This window comes from Bos indicus x Bos taurus, chromosome 8 (genome assembly GCF_003369695.1).
Source record: "Bos indicus x Bos taurus breed Angus x Brahman F1 hybrid chromosome 8, Bos_hybrid_MaternalHap_v2.0, whole genome shotgun sequence".
NCBI classification, from domain to species: Eukaryota; Metazoa; Chordata; class Mammalia; order Artiodactyla; family Bovidae; genus Bos; species Bos indicus x Bos taurus.
Window position 1 is genome coordinate 83,347,385 of NC_040083.1, and position 22,206 is coordinate 83,369,590.

At 40.0% G+C, this 22,206-nt stretch overlaps 1 protein-coding gene across 3 annotated transcripts; it reads right to left on the reverse strand.

The window, feature by feature from the left end:
- Nucleotides 1–3,473: 3,473 nt before the first annotated feature.
- Nucleotides 3,474–21,214, reverse strand: PRXL2C (peroxiredoxin like 2C). Of its 3 annotated transcripts, none has more exons than XM_027550291.1 (6): nt 20,951–21,213; nt 20,452–20,520; nt 19,526–19,579; nt 19,106–19,211; nt 13,800–13,841; nt 3,474–5,569 (listed from the first exon to the last, which is right to left on the reverse strand). In XM_027550291.1, exons 1-6 carry the CDS (start codon nt 21,146–21,148, stop codon nt 5,442–5,444), a joined length of 597 nt encoding a protein of 198 aa, XP_027406092.1. In that variant the 5' UTR covers nt 21,149–21,213; the 3' UTR covers nt 3,474–5,441. The 3 variants fall into 3 exon arrangements, with proteins under 3 accessions (XP_027406092.1, XP_027406091.1, XP_027406093.1); XM_027550290.1 differs by having other exon boundaries at nt 13,800–13,931; XM_027550292.1 differs by lacking the exon at nt 13,800–13,841 and having other exon boundaries at nt 20,951–21,214.
- Nucleotides 21,215–22,206: the final 992 nt, after the last annotated feature.

Sequence of the window (22,206 nt, forward strand, 5' to 3'; positions counted from 1 at the left end):
TTTTCCTCATAGCTTCATATTTTCAGAACTTCCAGAGAAGCCTCCTAAACTGCCACACCTTAAAACTTGTTGGGTAAGATCTGTATTTCACTGGTATGATTATCTGGCTACAATATTTGTTCCCTCTCTGGAAACTACAGATGATATGTTATGCTACCAGTTGATGCTCTAACTTTCAGCCCTTAATACTGAAAAAATACAAAATTAGAAAGGTGGTTTTACAAAACAGATTGGCCTTAAGATATTCTAATGGCTGCACCCGAAGGAACTTGTGCCATTATTTATACCCAATGTTGTACATATATACCAGATATGAGTACTAATGTTACTCTCTTTACTAAACACATGAACAAGATGATTCAGGCGATGGATTCTCCTAAAGCCTCAGTCACCTCACTTGGGAAACAGTAACTAGCTCCCCATGGTGGAAAACTGTCTTATAATCATAATAATTATAATTGTTCTGTTTTTACTGTTTGCTCCCTGCATCTGTAACTGTGCAACTGGGTTTGTATCTAACTGTTTGAAAGCTTTTAAGTTACAAATGGTTGTCCAGGCTCCTACCAGTGCCACAACCTCCTCCAACAATTACTTGGGACCCCTGGATCGGAAAGCCTCAATATGAGGGTTAGGAGAATATGTTGCCTCAACAATTTAGGGACCATGCCCCTCAACAACAGGAAGTAGTTATGGAATGAAAATGACACTCCTTTCCCTTGGCAACATAATTCTCCTAAAAGAAAAGAGGGAATGAGAGAATCAGTTCCTAGGCAGGTTGATAAGAAGTCCAGGGTTCCTGAAGAGAAGGGGTCTGGGGCTCTCGAAGTGGAGATAGGGGTCTGGAATTCTCAAGGAGGAGGAAAGGACAAACATCTTTTTTTCCCTCTACATTCCTTAGTCTTAGTCACATAGAACTTTTTTCTTTAAGCCCAAAACTCATGATTACACAACAAACAATTCAGTTTAAACTCTGTACTAGATCATGGCATCTGGTCCCATCACTTCATGGGAAATAGATGGGGAAACAGTGGAAACAGTGTCAGACTCTATTTTTTTGGGCTCCAAAATCACTGCAGATGGTGACTGCAGCCATGAAATTAAAAGACACTTACTTCTTGGAAGGAAAGTTAGGACCAACCTAGATAGCATATTGAAAAGCAGATATATTACTTTGCCAACAAAGGTCCGTCTAATCAAGGCTATGGTTTTTCCAGTGGTCATGTATGGATGTGAGAGTTGGACTGTGAAGAAAGCTGAGCACTGAAGAATTGATGCTTTTGAACTGTGGTGTTGGGGAAGACTCTTGAGAGTCCCTTGGACTGCAAGGAGATCCAACCAGTCCATCCTAAAGGAGATCAGTCCTGGGTGTTCATTGGAAGGACTGATGCTGAGGCTGTAACTCTGATACTTTGGCCACCTCATGCAGAGAGTTGACTCATTGGAAAAGACCCTAATGCTGGGAGGGATTGGGGGCAGGAGGAGAAGGGGACGACAGAGGATAAGATGGCTGGATGGCATCACCAACTCGATGGACATGAGTTTGAGTGAACTCCGGGAGTTGGTGATGGACAGGGAGGCCTGGTGTGCTGTGATTCATGGGGTCGGAAAGAGTCAGACAGGACTGAGCGATTGAACTGAACTGAAGGATTATATAACAACAATGTATCCTGCTTGAGGACAGTTTCTCTTTCCTGAAAACCTTCTGGCTAATTCTGTTATCTTAAAATGTAAATTATGGGAGTGGGTCTAGTAAGATCTTTACAACCTCAAGACATTCTTTTGATTTATTGTAATTACTAATTAAAAAGTACATAACTCCCTTGCTAACACTAGTGAGGGGGGCACTCTCTGTCCACCTTCTGATGTGTGTGTCAGAGGTTTTCTCTGTCCCTTTTCATATTTTAATAAAATTCTGCTACACAAAAGCAAAAAAAAAAAAAAAAAATTGCTTGGAGAAATATCAACAACCTTAAATATGCAGATGATACCACTCTTAAGGTAGAAAGATAAGAGGCACTAAAGAGCTTCTTGATGAAGGTGAAAAAAGGAGAATGAAAAAGCTGGCTTAAATCTCAAATTCAAAAAATGAAAATTGTGGCATCTGGTCCCATTACTTCATGGGAAATAGAAGAGGAAATAATGGAAACAGTGGCAGATTTTATTTTCATGGGCTCTAAATCATTGCAGTGACAGCTGCCATAAATTAAAAGATGCTTGCTTCTTGGAAGAAAAGCTATGACAAACCTAGACAGCATATTAAAAAGCAGAGACATCACTTTGCCAGCAAAAGTCTGCCTAGTCAAAGCTATGTTTTTTTTCAGTAGTCATGTACAGATGTGAGAGTTGGACCATAAAGGCTGAGTGCTGAAGAACTGATGCTTTTGAACCGTGGTGCTGGAGAAGACTCTTGAGAGCCCCCTGGATAGCAAGGAGATCAAACCAGTCAATCTTAAAGGAAAGAAAAGAAAGAAAGTGAAGTCGCTCAGTCATGTCTGAAGCTCTTTGTGACCCCATGGACTGTAGCCTACCAGGGTCCTCCATCCATGGAATTTTCCAGGCAAGAGTACTGGAGTGGGTTTCCATTTCCTTCTCCAGGGGATCTTTCCGACCCAGGGATAGAACTCAGGTCTCCCACATTGCAGGCAGATGTTTTACCATCTGAGCCACCAGGGAAGCCCTCTAAAGGAAATCAACCCTGAATACTCATTGGAAGGATTGATGCTGAAGCTCCAATACATTGGCCACCTGATGGGAAGAGCTAACTCACTGGAAAAGACCTCGATGCTGGGAAAGATTGAGGGCAGGAGGAGAAGGGGCCAACAGAGAATAAGATGGTTGGATGGCATTATTTACTTAATGGACATGAGTTTGAGCAAACTCTGGGAGATAGTGAAGGACAGGGAAGCCTGGCATGTTGCAGTCCATGGAGAGTTAGACACAACTTAGCCAATGAACAACAACAATCAGTATTCTTGCCTGGGAAATCCCGTAGATAGTGCAGCCTGGTGGGCTACAGTCCATGGAGTTGCAAAAGAGTTGGACACAGATTAGTGACTAAACAACAACAACAAAAATTCATTTCTTTCTGATGCAGAATTCACTTTTACCCAATTAGAAGTAGGAGCTATATCATATGGAGAAGGCAATGGCACCCCACTCCAGTACTCTTGCCTGGAAAATCCCATGGACGGAGGAGCCTGGTAAGCTGCAGTCCATTGGGTCGCTAAGAGTCAGACAGGACTGAGCAATTTCACTTTCACTTTTCACTTGCATGCACTGGAGAAGGAAATGGCAACCCACTCCAGTGTTCTTGCCTGGAGAATCCCAGGGACAGGGGAGCCTGGTGTGCTGCTGTCTACGGGGTCACACAGAGTTGGACACGACTGAAGTGACTTAGCAAAGCATAGCATAGCATATCATGTTTGGAAACTATAAAGCTAAGTTATAGAATTTAAAATTATATCTCTATCCCATTTGAGCTTTCATTATTTCATTATTTATTTTGTTTAGTTTTCTTCTTAGGGGACAATTTCAATGTCTTCAATGTCTTACAATTTCAATGTAAGGTTAGTTTTCAATCATAAATTTGCTAAAAGCTTCAAAAGTGATAGTCTTTTTTTTCGCCACATCATTTGTTGAATAAATTCATTAAAGATTTCCAACTTTCTAAATAGAAGAAATCAAAACATACAGGACCCATTAAAAAAAAAAAATCACTGTTGTGAGGACAGCAGAGATTGACTTACAGACCAGTTACTCAAGACTTCAAACATTTCTAATGTCTGCTTAATGGTGGTCAATAACAATAAAGTATAAACTGCCATGCTTGCTTTTTAAAAAACTGTTTTCAACATCAGCTTCTCTCAGTTTGTTTGGGTAGGCAATTTACACTTGCACTGTATTTATATAACTGTTCCTCGCTGAAGCATTTATGTATCTTTAAAAAATATAGCATTTTTATATGTACATTTTTATAATACAATATAAATGTAAACATATAAATTTTGTGTCAGCTATGATTCAGCAGTTTTAAGTCTAAAGTTAATAAAGGGATGTGGGCCACCAATGTTTCCTTACTTAATAAAATAGTCCAAAACACCTTAATTTTAATTTTTATGAGCTATCCCATTTCCATTATTAAAAACATGATTTCTGTCTGTATACACATGAAAATAGATTCAGATTTTTGGACACTTCAAAGTATATTTTGTGTATGACCTTTATATGCTTGTTATAAAAGTATTTTAAGTTCAAAGCAGTATTATACTTGCTAATAATTATCAATATTTTAATCTTGCTGTACTTTTCATCAGAATTCCTAGGACACTTCCCACTAAAGATATTAAGACTCTAGAAAAATAAAAGACGACAATTGTTCACTAAATAAAAGCAACTTGGGGGTGGGAAGTAGAAGCTGTTTGAGAGTATACAACCAAATCATAGTGTACATTTAAATTACAAAATTTCTTATTTTTTCAGTTTAAACAATTCTTAAAATTTCCTTTCAAAAAGCATATTGATTATATATTAAACACGTATCAAATATTGCAAACATATTTTTCTCCTTTTACTAGAAACCCCTGTCCCCCTAAACAAAATCCTAGTGAAATAGATACTGGGTGTGTGCTCAAAGCCTGTGCACGTAGGCTATACGTAGGTTTGGTCTGCTGTGTTTCCTCTGAGTAAAGAATTAGAAATGTATGGCCTGCAGCCTGTATAACTGCACCTTTGTGGAGCTTGCTATGTAGGAACATATTCTTCATATAATTTTTAAAGACCTTTTCTTTGCCAAAAAATGAATCATGTTCATTACAGAATAGTTGGAAAATATAAAAAAGTACAGGAAAAAAAAACCCCTGTAATCCTACCACCTAGTGATACCTACTGATGATACTCTGGTGTGTTTACTTCCTGTCCTTCTTTTTACACAAACAAAAATATAAAAGTATACCTACAAAAATACGATTATGCTGTTTACAGAGTTTGAGTTCCTGCTTTTCTCAATGGATCAAATGTTCTTGGTTACTTCCCTTTCTCCTTATATGTTCTTTATAAAAATGTATGATTAATGGCCAAAAATATCTTCATTGAATGGATATAGCATAAGGCAAAATAAAGAATGGCATTTATAATTTTATAGCTTTTAAAGTTTGTGTAAGTGTACTTACTTTGTGTAAGTAAAATTTAGTTTTTTGTTTTTTTTTTTTTTTACCAAAATTGTTATATAAAATAAAACCTTAAAAGCTATAACATTACAGATATCACATTTTTGACAACTGATGTCTCTCAGCATGCTATTCAACCGGTGGTACAAAGCCTCTTTATGGTTCCATAACTCCTCAAAGGCTGGGGAGGGTCAACAAGATAGGCACTGCACGAGATATGACGTTCCCATGTTTCAGGTCATGTCCCAAGGTCCATTTGAAATTGAATCTGTAATGTCACACATGGATAACTGAAGGTCTGCTTGTAAAGTCCACATGCTGAACTCCTACAAGCTGTAAAACAGAGTTGATGGGTTTATGATCCAACCTATTCCTATCATGGTGTATAAAATGGATGTTGTTACCTAGAAGAGAATAAGAATAAAAGGTAAAGGTTAACATATAGGGTTATTCATTAGATGTACTGCTTTCTAGAATCAGAGCAGTATTTTAACTTCTAATTAGTCCAAATGAAAAAGTTATTTACCTGGAGTACATAGCATTCTCCATATAATGAGGCAATAAATTTTAATTAAGGTAGTAAAGCATGACAAAAATTATGGTTAAATAAGGTTGGTACTTAATGCTTTATGAGCTCCAAAGGGAAAGACTCTTAAATTATAACCTTCTGTTCAGTTCAGTCGCTCAGTCGTGTCCAACACTTTGCGACCCCATGAATGGCAGCACTCCAGGCCTCCCTGTCCATCACCAACTCCCGGAGTTCACTCAGACTCACGTCCATCGAGTCAGTGATGCCATCCAGCCATCTCATCCTCTGTCGTCCCCTTCTCCTCCTGCCCCCAATCCCTCCCAGCATCAGAGTGTTTTCCCGTGAGTCAACTCTTTGCATGAGGTGGCCAAAGTACTGGAGTTTCAGCTTTAGCATCATTCCTTCCAAAGAAATCCCAGGGCTGATCTCCTTCAGAGTGGACTGGTTGGATCTCCTTGCAGTCCAAGGGACTCTCAGGAGTCTTTTCCAACACCACAGTTCATTAAATGTAATTAAATAAAACAGCTTGTCAGACAGATAGGAAGAATATGGAACTAGTGTACATATCAAACCAGAAAATCATCTGTTTCTTAAATGTGATAACAGAATAAACCACTTCCTTAAAAAATTTACTCCTAATTACCAATTTAATAGCCTACACATATTATAACCATAGACTAAAAGAGGCTGAAAAATAAGAGCATTAAGACAATCAGTTATGTAATATATTTCTTCTACATGCTCAAATGAAATAGTAGTATAATCTAGATCCTGTTTACTTTAATTCTTGGAATCAAGACCAGAATTTTAACATAAAACATTAGATTACTAAATATCATAAGAGGCCTGTTTTCTGCATTGTACCTATATGCTATCCACACTAACCATTGTCGATTAAATATCATAAACCCACAGATACCACATTTTTGACAACTGATGTCTCTCAGCATGCTATTCAACCAGTGGTACAAAGCCTCTTTATGGTTCCATAACTCCTCAAAGGCTGGGGAGGGTCAACAAGATAGGCATTGCACGAGGATATGACATTCCCATATTTTAGGTCATGTCCCAAGGTTCATTTGAAATTGAGAGAATCTGTAATGTCACACATGGACAGAAAAACATCTATTTCTGCTTTACTGACTATGCCAAAGTCTTTGACTGTATGGATCACAATAAACTGGAAAATTGGATCATAAACCCATCAACTCTGTTTTACCACTTGTAGGAGTTCAGCACGTGGACTTTACAAGCAGACCTTGAGTTATAGGCTTTTTATCAAATAAGTTCAGTTCAGTTGCTTAGTCGTGTCCGACTCTTTGCGACCCCATGAACTGCAGCATGCCAGGCCTCCTTGTCTATCTCCAACTCCTGGACTTTACTCAAACTCATGTCCATTGAGTTGGTGATGCCATCTAACCATCTCATCCTCTGTCATGCCCTTCTCCTCCAGCCTTCAATCTTTCCCAGCATCAGGGTCTTTTCAAATAACTCAGCTCCTCCCATCAGGTAGCCAAAGTATTGGAGTTTCAGCATCAACATCAGTCCTTCCAATGAACACCCAGGACTGATATCCTTTAGGATGGACTGGTTGGATCTCCTTGCAGTCCAAGGGACTCTCAAGAGTCTTCTCCAACACCACAGTTCAAAAGCATCAATTATTTGGCACTCAGCTTTCTTTATAGTCCAACTCTCACATCCATACATGACTACTGGAAAAACCATAGCCTTGACTAGATGGATCTTTGTTGGCAAAGTAACGTCACTGTTTTTTAATATGCTGTCTAGATTGGTCATAACTTTCCTTCCAGGGAGTAAGTGTTTTTTAATTTCATGTCTGCAGTCACCATCTGCAGTGATTTTGAAGCCCAAAACAATAAGTCAGCCACTGTTTCCACTGTTTCCCCATCTGTTTGCCATGAAGTGATGGGACTGGATGCCATGATCTTAGTTTTCTGAAAGTTGAGCTTTAAGCCAACTTTTTCACTCTTCTCTTTCACCTTCATCAAGAGGCTCTTTAGTTCTTCTTCATTTTCTGCAATAAGGGTGCTGTCATCTGCATATCTGAGGTTATTGATATTTCTCCCACCAATCTTGATTTCAGCTTGTGCTTTGTCCAGTCCAACATTTCTCATGATGTACTCTGCATATAAGTTAAACAAGCAGGGTGACAATATATATAGCCTTGATGTACTCCTTTTCCTATCTGGAACCAGTCTGTTGTTCTGTGTCCAGTTCTAACTGTTGCTTCCTGACCTGCATACAGGTTTCTCAAGAGGCAGGTCAGGTGGTCTGGTATTCCCATCTCTTTCAGAATTTTCCACAGTTTATTGTAATCCACACAGTCAAAGGTTTTGGCGTAGTCAATAAAGCAGAAATAGATGTTTTTCTGGAACTGTCTTGCTTTTTCGATGATTCAGCAGATGTGTGATCTCTAGTTTCTCTGCCTTTTCTAAAACCAGCTTGAACATCTGGAAGTTCATGGTTCACGTACTGTTGAAGCCTGGCTTGGAGAATTTTGAGCATTACTTTACTAGCGTGTGAGATGAGTGCAATAGTGCAGTAGTCTGAGCATTCTTTGGCATTGCCTTTCTTTGGGATTGGAATGAAAACTGACTGTTTCCAGTCCTGTGGCCACTGCTGAGTTTTCCAAATTTGCTGGCATATTGAGTGTAGCACTTTCACAGCACCATCTTTCAGGATTTGAAAGAGCTCAACTGGAATTCCATCACCTCCACTAGCTTTGTTCGTAGTGATGCTTCCTAAAGCCCACTTGACTTCACATTCCAGGATGTCTGGCTCTAGGTGAGTGATCACACCATCATGATTATCTTGGTCATGAAGATCTTTTTTGTACAGTTCTTCTGTGTATTCTTGCCACCTCTTCTTAATATCTTCTGCTTCTGTTAGGGCCATACCATTTCTGTCCTTTATCGAGCCCATCTTTGCATGAAATGTTCCCTTGGTATCTCTAATTTTCTTAAAGAGATCTCTAGTGTTTCTCATTCTATTGTTTTCCTCTATTTCTTTGCATTGATCGCTGATTCTTACCTCTCCTTGCTATTCTTTGGAACTCTGCATTCAAATGGGTATATCTTTCCTTTTCTCCTTTGCTTTTCACTTCTCTTCTTTTCACAACTATTTGTAAGGCCTCCTCAGACAGACATTTTGCTTTGTTGCATTTCTTTTCCATGGGGATGGTCTTGATCCCTGTCTCCTGTACAATGTCCCAAACCTCTGTCCATAGTTCATCAGGCACTCTGTCTATGAGATCTAGTCCCTTAAATCTATTTCTCACTTCCACTGGATAATCATAAGGGATTTGATTTAGGTCATACCTGAATGGTCTAGTTGTTTTCCCTACTTTCTTCAATTTCAGTCTGAATTTGGCAATAAGGAGTTCATGATCTGAGCCACAGTCAGCTCCCGGTCTTGTTTTTCCCAACTGTATAGAGCTTCTCCATCTTTGGCTGCAAAGAATATAATCAATATGGTTTTGGTGTTGACCATCTGGTGATGTCCATGTGTAGAGTCTTCTCTTGTGTTGCTGGAAGAGGGTGTTTGCTATGACCAGTGTGTTCTCTTGGCAAAACTCTACTAGTCTTTGCCCTGCTTCATTCTGTACTCCAAGCCCAAATTTGCCTGTTACTCCAGGTGTTTCTTGACTTCCTACTTCTGCATTCCAGTCCCCTATAATGAAAAGGACATCTTTTTTGGGTATTAGTCTAAAAGGTCTTGTAGGTGTTCATAGAACCATTCAACTTCAGCTTCTTCCGGTGTTACTGGTCGGGGCATAGACTTGGATTACTGTGATACTGAACAGTTTGCCTTGGAAACAGAGATCATTCTTTCATTTTTGAGACTGCATCCTAGTACTGCATTTCAGACTCTTTTGATGATTATGATGGCTAGTCCATTTCTTCTAAGGGATTCCAAAATAAAATACTTGGTTAACCGTGATAAGATATTTGTATAAATAAGTAAACCCAGCTCTTTCCTTAAAGGAGCTATAATTTTTCCAAAGTGTAGTATCAAAATTTTCTCTTTATTAAGTCTGTTCCCATCCTGGCACACAAATGATGCTTTCTGTGTGCTCTTCATTCTTAAACAACAGAATGCATGCTCAAATGATGTCAAAACTTAAAGATGAGGGACTCAAAAAATAATGCCTTACAAGTCTGAGGATGGAAATAATTCATTCAGAAGTATGACTCAATGTCATTCTAGGAGAATTTATAGGATTCATTCTCATAAAACAAGGCTTGTTTTTTGGCTAGTCTAACTAGTGTAAATCTGTGAGAAGAAAAGGGAGATTAAATAAAATGAAAGATTTTAGCTAGCTATAATGCTTCAGCAGCAAAAAGTTACAATACTTGGTCAAAATCTTCCTTCTAAAGACTTCCTTTTAGACATGTGGAATTTATTAAAGTAAATGTTAATTTTATAACTTGGAGCAGCTACACTCACTAATATGGACAGTTTTAAAGACAAAGAAGAACCAAGAAAAATTAGTTTATGAGACAGTGAGTTAGGCTTTTTGGGTGTTCAATACTTGAACATGGTTGAGCTCCAATGCCCAACCATTTAGCAGAGGGAAGCCAAAGGAATTTTAGGTGGTCCAAATTGATCAGTGAAGCTACTTATAGATCAATGGAACAGGACAGAAAGCCCAGAAATAAACCTAAGCACCTATGGTCAATTAATCTATGACAAAGAAGGCAAGAATACACAATGAAGAAAAGACAGTCTCTTCAATAAGTGGTGCTGGGAAAACTGGACAACTATATGTAAAAGAAATTAAAACATTCCCTGATACAATATATAAAAGTAAACTCAAAATGGATTAAAGAAAGACCTAAAGATAAGATTGCATACTATAAAACTCCTAGGGGAAAACAGAGGCAGAACACTTTGACATATATTAGAGCAATATCTTTTGGATCTACCTCCTAGAGAAATGCTGCTACTGCTAAGTCACTTCAGTCGTGTCTGACTCTGTGTGATGCCATAGACGGCAGCCCACCAGGCTCCCCTGTCCCTGGGATTCTCCAGGCAAGAACACTGGAGTGGGTTGCCATTTCCTTCTCCAATGCATGAAAGTGAAAAGTGAAATCGCTCAGTCGCTCAGTCGTGTCCGACTCTTAGCGACCCCATGGACTGCAGCCTACTAGGCTCCTCCATTCATGGGATTTTCCAGGCAAGAGTACTGGAGTGGGGTGCCATTGCCTTCTCCACTAGAGTAATGAAAACAAAACAAAAATAAGCAAATGGGTCTAGTTAAACTTAAAAGCTTTTGCACAGCAAAGGAAACCACAAACAAAATGGAAAGAAAACCCACAGAATGGGAGAAAATATGTAGAAATGAAGCAACCAAAAGGGATTAATCTCCAAAATATACAAACAGCTCATGCAGCTCAAATCAAAAAACGAACAACCAATCAAAAATGGGCAGAATATTTAAAGAGACATTTCTCCAAAGATGTCATACAGATGGCCACAAAGTACACGAAAAGATGTTTAACACTGTTACTTATTAGAGAAATGCAAATCAAAACTACAATAAGGTATCTCCTCACACTGGTTTGAATGGCCATTATCAAAAAGTCTACCAACAATAAATGTTGGAGAGGGTGTAGAGAAAAGGGAATCTTCTTACAGGGTCAGTAGGAATGTAAACTGGTACAACCACTATGGAGAACAGTATGGAGGTTCCTTAAAAAACTAAATATAGGGCTTCGCTGGTGGCTCAGTGGTAAAGAATCTGCCAGCCAATGCAGGAGACATGGGTTCAACCCCTGATCCAGGAAGATTCCACATGCTGAGCAGCAACTAAGCCCACATGCCACGACTATTGAGCCTCTGCTCTAGAGCCCCAAAGCCACAACTCCTGAGCCCACAGGCCACAACTACTGAAGCCCTATAGTAGGGCTTCAGTGCTACAGTGCTCCGCAGGCAACAAGAAAAGCCCCCGGAACGAGAAGCCCGTGCACCTCAACTAGAGAATAGCTGCCACTTGCCACAACCAGAGAAAAGCCTGCATAGCAACAAAGACCTAGCACAGCCAAAAATAAAGAAATAAAAAATTTTAAAAAACCCCAAGAACTACCATATGATCTAGCAATCCCACTCCTGGGTATGAATCTGGAGAAAACCATAATTTAAAAAGATACATGCACTCCAATGTTCGCTGCAGCACTATTTACAATAGCCAGGACATGGAAGCAACCCAACGTCCATCAACAGAGAAATGGATATAGAAGATGTGGCACATATACACAATGGAATATTAGCCATAAAAAAGAATGAAATAATGCCATCTGCAACCACATGGATGAACCTAGGGATTATCATACTAAATGAACTAATCAAAGAAAGAGAAATATCATATGACATCATTTACATGTGGAATCTAAAAAAATGATACAAATGAACTTATTCACAAAACAGAAACAGACTTCAGCTTATGGTTGCCAAAGGGGAGAGATGGGGGGAGGAATAAATTAGGAGTCTGAAATTAACATATATACACTACTATATATATAATAGGTAATCAACAAGGACCTACTGTATTGAACAGGGAACTCTACTCAATATTTTGTAATAAGCTACATGGGAAACATAATGCTGAAAAAATCCATTTCCTCTAAGGGATTCTTGCCCACAGTAGTAGATATAATGTCATCTGAATTAAATTCACCCATTCCAGTCCATTTTAGTTCACCTAAAATATAGATGTTTACTCTTGCCATCTTCTGCTTGACCACTTCTAATTTACCTTGATTCATGGACCTAACATTCCAGGTTCCTAAGCAATATTGCTCTTTACAGCATCGGACTTTATTTCCATCACCAGTCACATCCACAACTGGGCTCATCCACAACTTTGACTCTGTCTCTCCATTCTTTCTGGAGTTATTTCTCTACTCTTCTCCAATAGCATATTGGGCACCTACTGACCTGGGGAGTTCATCTTTCAGTGTCATATCTTTTTGCCTTTTCATACTGTCATTAGGTTCCCAAGGCAAGAATACTGAAGTGGTTTGCCATTCCCTTTGCCAGTGGACCACATTTTGTCAGAACTCTCCACCATGACCCATCCATCTTGGGTGGCTCTACAAAGCATGGCTTATAGTTTCATTGAGTTAGACAAGGCTGTGGTCTGTGTGATCAGTTTGATTGGTTTTCTGTGATTGTGGTTTTCATTCTGTCTGCCCTATGAAGGACAAGGATAAGAAGCTTATGGAATCTTCTTGATGGGAGAGGCTGACTGTGGGGGAAACTGGATCTTGTTCTGAGGGGCAGGGCCATGCTCAGTAAATCTTTAATCCAATTTTCTGTTGATGGGCAGGGCTGTGTTCCCTCCCGGTTGTTTGACCTGAGACCAAACTATGGTGGAGGTAATGAAGATAAAGGCGACCTCCTTCAAAAGGTCCTGTGGATGCACTGCCGCACTCAGTGCCCCCGGCCCTGCATCAGGCGCCACCAACCCATGTCTCCACCAGAGACTTCTAGACACTCCTGGGCAAATCTGGGTCAGTCTCTTGTGGGGTCACTGCTCTTTTCTCCTGGGTCCTGGTGTGCACAAGGTCTTGTTTGTGCCCTCCAAGAGTCTGTTTCCCTAGTCCTGTGTAACTTCTGTAATCAAATCTCAGTGGCCTCCAAAGTCAAATTCTCTGGGGGTTCTCAGTCCCTTTGCCAGATCCCCAGGTTAGGAAATCTGTTGTGGGTCCTAGAACGTTCTTAACAGTGCAAGAATTTCTTTGGTATAATTGTTCTGCATTTTGTGGGTCATCTGCTCACCTCCACTGAAATTTTTAAAGAGTATGATAGCCACATACAAATTACCGAAGCATCAGTGATTTTCCCTATCCCAAATACTTGGAATCCCTCAGGCATGGAATGACGGCCACAGTACGTCCAGTAAACAGACAGCAACAATATACAGGAGTGTTTGAAAACCAACGATGTCCCCTGTGAAAGCAGAGCACCCTGACTGCTGCCATGTCCACTTTTACATGGTGGCTACTTTATAAAGAAAGTGGATGGCCTCTTGACTTCTAGAAAGCATGAAAAGCACACTGCTGAAGCTCAGCTTTGATGCTTACCTGGACCTAAAATGAGTGTTCCACCTTGCTGAGCTGGATCTCCTTGAAAATCAAAAAGAGGGCCAGTTACTGCTCTCCACAGGCTCCGAATGCTTCCTGAGAGTATATTTGATTTTACATGGGGGCTCTGTCCTGAAATATTAGGAATTGTCTTTAGATGTTATCATTTTATATTTGACTTGATGTTAAGATAATGTTAGTATTTTTAGAAAACAGTCTCTCTCTTATGTGTTATCTTACTCTTGACTTGCCTTTTTCTCTTCCTTCGAGGAACAGTTTCTCGGCCTTTCACTACCGATGTTTTAGACCAGATAAGTCTTTGTCCTGAGTAACGTAGGGTGAATACCATCATCCGTGCTCTCTGAACTTACTACATGCCATAGCAACCACCATTCACCAAGCTGTGACAACTGAATATGTCTCTAGACAGTGGCAAATATCCCCTGGCAGGGGGGAGGGGTCAAAATTGTCCCCAGTTGAGAACTACTGCTTTAAAAGAAGAAGTGATGACAGACCCAGACAATTTTCTGCCACTGAAAAATGCCAGCTATAGAATTCTCCAACTGGCAGCACTTTCCTTTTTAATCCCCGTGTACATTTGGTTTCGTCTCTTACCTAGTAATAGATAACTACATTCCTCTTCAGATGACATTGTGGCACAGACTACTGTTACATGCTGGTCGAAACTTGTTTACTCTTTCTGGGACCGCAACTAGACATTTCCCAGTCTTCCTGGGGTTTGGTAGGGCTGTATGATTACAATCAAACCAATGAGTAAAATAATGTGTGCCACTTCCACAGCATCTCCTAAAAACCTCCCCAGAGGTGATTATCCATGTTTCTTCTATTAGGTTGGTGCAAATATAGCTGCAGTTTTTGCATTGTTGAAATTTGCCATTTGATTTTGGAATACATTCTTAATAAATGTGGTTATGTTATATATCATTTTAATGCACATTTCTCATTTTATGTTTTTTTGCTAATGACTTATTACTTGCTATTTATTTCATATTTATTTTGGACTATGGAAATGATGTTAGACAACCAAGTCTGAGCAATTTTCTCATTTGAGTTTAAAATGAATCATAAAGCAGTAGAAACAACTCAGTAATGCATTTGGCCCAGGAACTGTTGATTAATGTACAGTGCAGTGGTGGTTCAAGAAGTTTTGCAAAGAAGACAAGAGCCTTGAAGATGAGGAACGTAGTGACCAGCCATTGGAAGCCAACAATGACCAACTGAGATCATCAAAGCTGATCCTCTTACAACTACATGAGAAGTTGCCAAAGAACTCAACATAGGCCATTCTACAGTCATTGGGCATTTGAAGCAAATTGGAAAGGTGATAAAGCTTAATGAGTGGGTGCCGCATGAGCTGACCGGAAATTTTTAAAAATGTCATTTTGAAGTGTTGTCTTCTCTTATTCTATGCAACAACAAGGAAGTATTTCTCAATTGGATTGTGATGTGCAAAGAAAAGTGGATTTTATATGACAACTGGTGATGACCAGCTCAGTAGCTGGACAGAGAAGAGGCTCCAAAGCATTTCCCAAAGCCAAACTTGCACCACAAAAAGGTCGTGGTCACTGTATTCACTACAGCTTTCTGAATCCTGGTGAAACCATTACATCTGAGAAGTATGCTCAGCAAATTGATGAGATGCATCAAAAACTGAAACACCTACTCCTGGCATTGGTCAATAGAAAGGGCCCAGCTCTTCTCCATGATAATGCCCACACATAGCACAACCAATGCTTCAGAAGTTGAATGAATTGGGCTACGTAGTTTGGCCTCATTCGCCATATTCACCTGACCTCTTGCCAACTGACTACCACTTCTTCAGCGGGGAAAATGCTTCCACAGCCAGCAGGAGGCAGAAAATGCTTTCCAAGAGTTCGTTGAATCCCAAAGAATGGATTTTTACACTACAGGAATAAACCAACTTATTTCTTGTTGGCAAAAATGTGTTGATTGTAATGATTCCTACTTTGATTAATAAAGATGTGTTTGAGTCTAGTTATGATTTAAAATTTATGGTCTAAAACATCAATTACTTTTGCACCAACCTAAATACATCCTTTGGAATTTGGATTGACAATGGCAGAGCCACATGATGGAAGAGGCCTGAGTCTTTCCTACTGTGTCCCTCAATTGCTGCTTGGAGAAGCACCCAATAGAAATATCCTTCTTGAAATGTGAATGAATAGGAACTAACCTCATTCTTTATATGCCACTGAGACTTTGAGGTTTAGCTGTAACAACAGTAACTATAGCTACCTCTCCATCTTTGCTTGTCAGTTTTCCTATTTCCTTTCTCACAGTGACTGATACTTTCACTACCTTTGAGTAAAGAAACTACCTGTCTAATAACTTATCCTTTTCCTACCCCTGCCTTTTATTAAAAAAAAATCTGGACTCCACCAATTCTAAGGCCAGAGAGTGACAGAGCAGTGAGACATGGCAGCCCAGGTCTTCCTGCCTCTCCAGGTGCATGTCAACCAGTGTACACCAGTTACCAGTTCCATTTATCTTCTCCTGTGGGAGTCACAGCACAGAGCTAACCCCTCAGCCCTGGGGTCCAGCTTCAACTAGTGCTTTGGGCTTTTTACTTTAATGATTATGCTGCCTTTGACCTGCCTGATTTCTTAATGTATCCAGATAACTATTATTTTCTTCATCTCTCCAACTTTTCTGTTTCTTTCATGTTTATAGGAGGATGGACATTCATTCATCTTACCAAGAAACAAATACATTCTCATTAACTTAGAGACATGGGTAAAGAGACTAAAGTTTATGTTTTTAAGGATTTTATACCTAAAATAAATGTTCATAAATCCAAACTATCCCCTTATGTCCAAAGAAGGGTCATTTAATATTTCTGAAATTTTAAAAATTCAATAGAAGAAGATTCCACAACCTAGAATTTCACAGTCTTGGCTGTAAAGCACAATCTAATTTTGCCAGTATGAATTTAGTTATGTGTAAAACTCCTGTTTGTTTTTTTTTAATTTTTTCCTCTTTACTTTGATTCTTGGACTCAAGACCAGAATTTGAATTTGAAATATTAGATTAAGTATTGTAAGAAGCATGTTTCCTGCATGCACTTATCTGCTGTCTATAGCAATCACTATAGATTTAATACCATAAACTGGCTTATTATCAAGTAAGGCAAAATGAAATATCAGGTAAACCCATTACTTCCTTGAATTTAGTGGCTTTATTTTCTTATTCTTTGTCTTTATAACCTGTCCCATTAATTTTAAATTATTATATTTTATTTTCAATGTTGTTTTCAAGTAGGATTATTCTTAGACTGATTCTAAGACTTGTGCTTTTTCAGGTGGGAACTTTAAAAAATGATTTCATGAGAACCTAATGTTTTCTGTTTGGAAAAAGAGTTGTTTGACACAGATCAAAGGAGTTTAAATGATTTGAATATAGTTTCTTTATAATTATAAGCATGTATTTTGCTTTAAATTCATGTTTTTTTTGCAATTATCTCTCTTTATTGAGGCAATGAATGATGAGGTGTTACTAAAGTAAAACTCACAGTTTATATCAAAAGCAGCTAAATGATAAACAGACCTTACATATGCTGAGGCTCTGATACAGCACAGGAATAGTCTACCAAAGATTAACGTTCACGATCTGTACTGTTGCAATTTCCTATACTAAAAAGAGAGGAGAAAAAAAAGAACAAATTCTCTATCTATGGTACCTCATCATTAGTTTTAATAAAGTTTAGGTCGCTTTCTTCAAAAACATTAGTAAAGGAAGGGATCATGTCAACTCCGCTTCATAAGTAGCAGCTCTGTGATCTGTCCCTCTGTGTCTCTACTTCAGGCCCTGTCATTTCTTTCTAGCCTGTTACTACAAACTTGTCAAGAATACCAATGACAATTGATACCTCCTGTTTGGCACGTTCCAATTGCTTCTCTACCTGGCAACAAGACTTCTCCACTCAAACACTTTTATGACTCCCCCACTGCCTTGAGAACAAATCCAAACTCCTTGGCTTGTTCCCAGACTCAGTCCCTTGGCTGACACAATTCCCAACTGGCTCCTAGGCTCTGGCGAGACATAGAGAACTGCAGTTCTCCAAGAGTCAAAATTTTTCATACTGATGTGCTACTTTCTGTCAGCTGCAGCATTCCCAGCCTTACTTCATCCAGCTAACTCCTTAAAGAGTGAGCTTAGACAACACCGTTTCTAAGAAGACCTCCCAGATTCTTCTCTCCCTGTGCCTTTCTGGTATTACAGGCATTTCTGTATTATAGGTATTGCCAATACATGCTCTCCTCTTTTACAAGCCCTAAGCTGTAATGTAATTAACTGTTTGCTTCTTTCTCCCAGGGCAGATTATGAGCATTGGGAGGGCAGGGGCTGCATCTTTTGTCACAGTTGTCCTGGGAACAGCCAACACAGTGGGTGCCATGGGTGTCATTCTCAACATTTGTTGAGAATAAGTGATCTGGGTTCTAGTTGAGTTCTCTTGCTTGGTATTTCAGAAGCCAAGTTCCTTTTATCTAAAACACATATCAATAGTTCACCTAAAGCTTATGGCACTTTTAATTATAAAGAACTGTGCAAGGGCAGGGAATGTGGACCATATAGAGATGAATAAAACATCAAACCTTTCAACTAACTATTCTACTAATCACCTTAAGTTCGATCATAGAGTATATAATAAAGTACAAGGTGCTATTAAAAAACAATGAGGGAAGCAATTGTTTCTGCTGGTAGAGCTATTTACAGCCCCTTTGAGTTGGGCTTTAGATGAAAACTAACATTTCATCAGTTAAAGAACATAAGAGTGTTCAAAGCCATGTGTTGAGGTATGAAAATATATTAACTTAAGCAATATTATTTTTCTTTTAAATACAAAAGTAAAATATACTCATTGTGAAAAAAAAAAATATATATATATATAAAAGCCACTTTTCTCACTCCTATGTCTTGGGGTAAACATTGCAATGTCTTTTAAAACAATTTTCACCACATACACATATATAATAGTATAGATATTTATGTTTATGAAAATGGTTTTTATTTTCACAAAAATGAAATCACACTGAAAACACTGCTTTGAACTTGCATTTTTTCATTCATTTAGAAATTCACCAACAGCCTTCCATGTCATTACATCCAGGAAATGAATCTTTTAGAGTATCATGAATCTGGACCACTTATTAGAATCATAAAGAGCAGGCTGATTTATGAATTTACCATTTGTTCCCCTATGCATATATATACTTATGTGAAATGTGAAATACACTATTAGCATTTCCTACTTGAGACAGTCTTACCTGAGGAGGCAATTTCTTCACCTCTTTTCATTCCCAATCTTTTATAAATTTCTCTCTCAGGATCAACATAGATTTCATGAGAATACCCAGTTAGTTTACAGAAAGGCTGAAAAAAAAAGTACAGTTGGAATTTTTATCAAGACAAATGAGAGAAAAATAGTGATAATCTGACTAAATTTTAGCAAACTTAGACCCAGGTTCAATCCCTGGGTCAGGACGTTCCCCTGAAGAAGGGAATGGCTACCACTCTTGGCCTGGAGAATTCCATGGACAGGGGAGTGTGGCAGGCTATAAATCCATGGGGTTGCAAAGAGTTGGACATGACTGAGTGACTAACACTTTAGTGATTTAAGTAATTATATAATTTTTATGTCTAAAACAGATTTAGCCTGTTAGGGTCCCAATTGGCTATATACTTACCTCAATATGATGGTAGGATGACTGTCCAATCACTATGAGAGTGACATTTGCTTCCTTTAGGAGAGAAAAAGGACATATACATATTATTAGAAATTATGTTTCCCCTAATTATAACTTCCCCTAATTCAATTCTTTTCTTCCATTTTAATGCCACCTATAGGCTTCCAGAAGAATGGTATGAGTCAAAGCAATTATGCTAAAATATTCAATTAATTCAGATGATTCTTTTGCTAAGTAAGAATTTAAAAATAATAGTAATTCTCTACATTTTCCCAAAAGGCATACATTGAACTAGAATAAAAACTATTAAAGTAGGGTTATTTAATCAGACAATTTTATTCTTTCACATCTCAATTGACAAGGTCTGCTGAAAACAGATCTTAATTTTACAGAAGCTACCAATGCTTTCACTAAAAAGCTAACCTGGGGACAAATCTCTATATGCTTGAAGAAATACACCTGTACGTGGCTGTCACAAGAATGTGGAACTGTAATTCCATTAAGGATACAAATTTTTCACATTTAAGTTATACTAGTAACTTCCTGTAATGAACAACTATTTGGAGTGTCTGTATTATAAAACTGAAGAAAAGAAAATATTTCTAGCATTTCTGTTTTTGGTAATTATGAATCAACATTTGAGAATAGGTAGGTTATTAGGTAACATCAAAATTATTATTATGGTTAGTACTTTTACAGTCAGGCAGTAATGAATAGGACAGAAATACACTTCCAATGAGTCTCTTCCCTTTTTGGAGGTGTTGGGGAGATGTGTGGGATGGTGATAATCTGGATTTGTGAGCGTCTGCGCTGGAGAGGCGGTGCATTCCGCCCCTAATGCCATCACACTCCTCATAAACTGCAGGTGAGTTTCACCAAGCCGCCCAGAAGCGGGGCACGCTGCTGCTCACTCTAGGGAAACTTACTTGTAAGAAACTCTTGGGGATTTTGGCCAGATCTTCTACGTATTCCTTGCAGATGTAACACAGGAAATGCTGAAATCCCAACACAGGCAAAAAGGACAAGTTAGCAACTAACACTCTCGGAGTCAGAAATAACCAAGTACTTATGCGTGACGTAATGCAACACCCAAGACGGTTAGAGATGTCAAGGGTGCCCAAATGTGCACTGAAATTGGGCCCCACGCAGTCTCTGTTAGGCCTCTTCGCTCGCTGAGAAAATGGCCTTGGATTGGCGGGCTGCTTTTCCTTTTCCGTTCAAGGAAGCGAGAGCGGAGTACGCCTTCCAGAAACCTTTAGTGGACGACCACTAGAGGAAGGGTCAGGCCCGGCGGGCTCCGTTCTCTGGTCCTGGACCCTTCCAGAGGCCCGATATAACTCCCCCCAGGGGAGGCCGTGGAAGCAACCTCCATCCCTGCCTGCAGGTGAGGTCCCTGCGCTGGATCGTCCCGTCGCCCGTGCTCACCCGCACGAAGACCACGATAGCCCGGCGCTCTCGGAACAGCTCACCAAACAGCACAGGCCTCCCGGAGGCGTCCAGCACCGGCAGCTCGGCCACGGCGGCGGCCAGGGGCTGCCAGCTCGCGGGGCCGCTTGGGACTGGGGCTGGGGCGGCGTGACCGCTGACCTGCCGCGTGACCGGGGCCTCGGAGGGGGCTGCCATCGCGCCCTACGTCCGAGGGCCCTCGGAGAACGACCGAGCGGGCTCGAGGCTGGGTGGATTGGATCGCGGCCAAGCGGAGCGCAAGGGGCGGGGCTCTCCGCGGGGCGGAGCTGCCCGGGGCCCAGGCTCGCTGGGGAGCTCCGGGGCCTAACCCGGTGCACCCGGTGGTTCTTAGACAAGACCTCGAGAGTCTCCTTTTGACGTGGCTCTGATGGTTCCGAAGCTGCAGAAGGGTACAGAGCCACTCTCGAGTTTTCTGACCCAGCCGCTCGTGGTAGGAAGAGAGACAGAGACGCAGAGAGAGACAGGGAGGCGGGATGGGGGGAGGGCGGGGGCGGAGAGAGAAGGAGAGACAGAGACAAGAGACAGGGTGGGGGGAAGAGAGAAAGAGACAGACGGCGTGGAGCGGGGAGACTGGGGGAAGAGAGAGAAGAGAGAAAAGAGGAGAGCGAGATACCAAAGGCGAGAAAGGAGTGAAATATGAAGAAAGCCCCTGCCCTCCGTAGCCATCTGGGCTGCAGTTAGCTCTTAGTTACCTTTTCAAGAGAATCAGTTGCCTACCAAGCACATCCCCCCGCCCCGCTAGATTTAGTCTGGTTTAAATCCACTCCCTCCTCAGTTCTCGTGCTTTTTTTTTTTTTGGAGCTATCGTTAACATACACTGTAATGTATAAATCTTAAGTGTGGATTTAAATTTTATTTTTAGTTAAAATTTAAACATTTGTCAAAATTTTATCATGGAAATTTAAAAACATGCCCAGAAAGTTGAATTTTACAGTGAACACTCCTATATCCACCACCTAGATTCTACTGTTGGTTAACATTTTACTTATCAAAATTAGTGCATCTGTCCACAGTTAGGTGAGTTTTGCCTGATTATTCACCCCTGTTTATGCACTTATTGTTGCATGCTCAGTCCCTCTTTTGCAGCCCCCTGGATGGTAACTCGCCAGGCTCCTCTGTCCATGGGATTTTTCAGGCAAGAATATTGGAATGGGTAGCCGTTCCCTCCTCCATGGGATCTTCCTGACCCAGGATCCAACCCAAGTCTCCTGTGT

Bases quoted from the DNA above. Each gene is read 5' to 3' on its own strand.
- PRXL2C (XM_027550290.1), bottom strand. From the start codon at position 21,148: ATGGCAGCCCCCTCCGAGGCCCCGGTCACGCGGCAGGTCAGCGGTCAC. The intron at 20,521-20,950 runs GTGAGCACGGGC...TTGGGATTTCAG, and splicing joins CTATCGTGGTCTTCGTGCGG to CATTTCCTGTGTTACATCTG. The intron at 5,570-13,799 runs GTAAGCATCAAA...ATTCTCTTCTAG, and splicing joins AACACTCATTTTAGGTCCAG to GTAACAACATCCATTTTATA.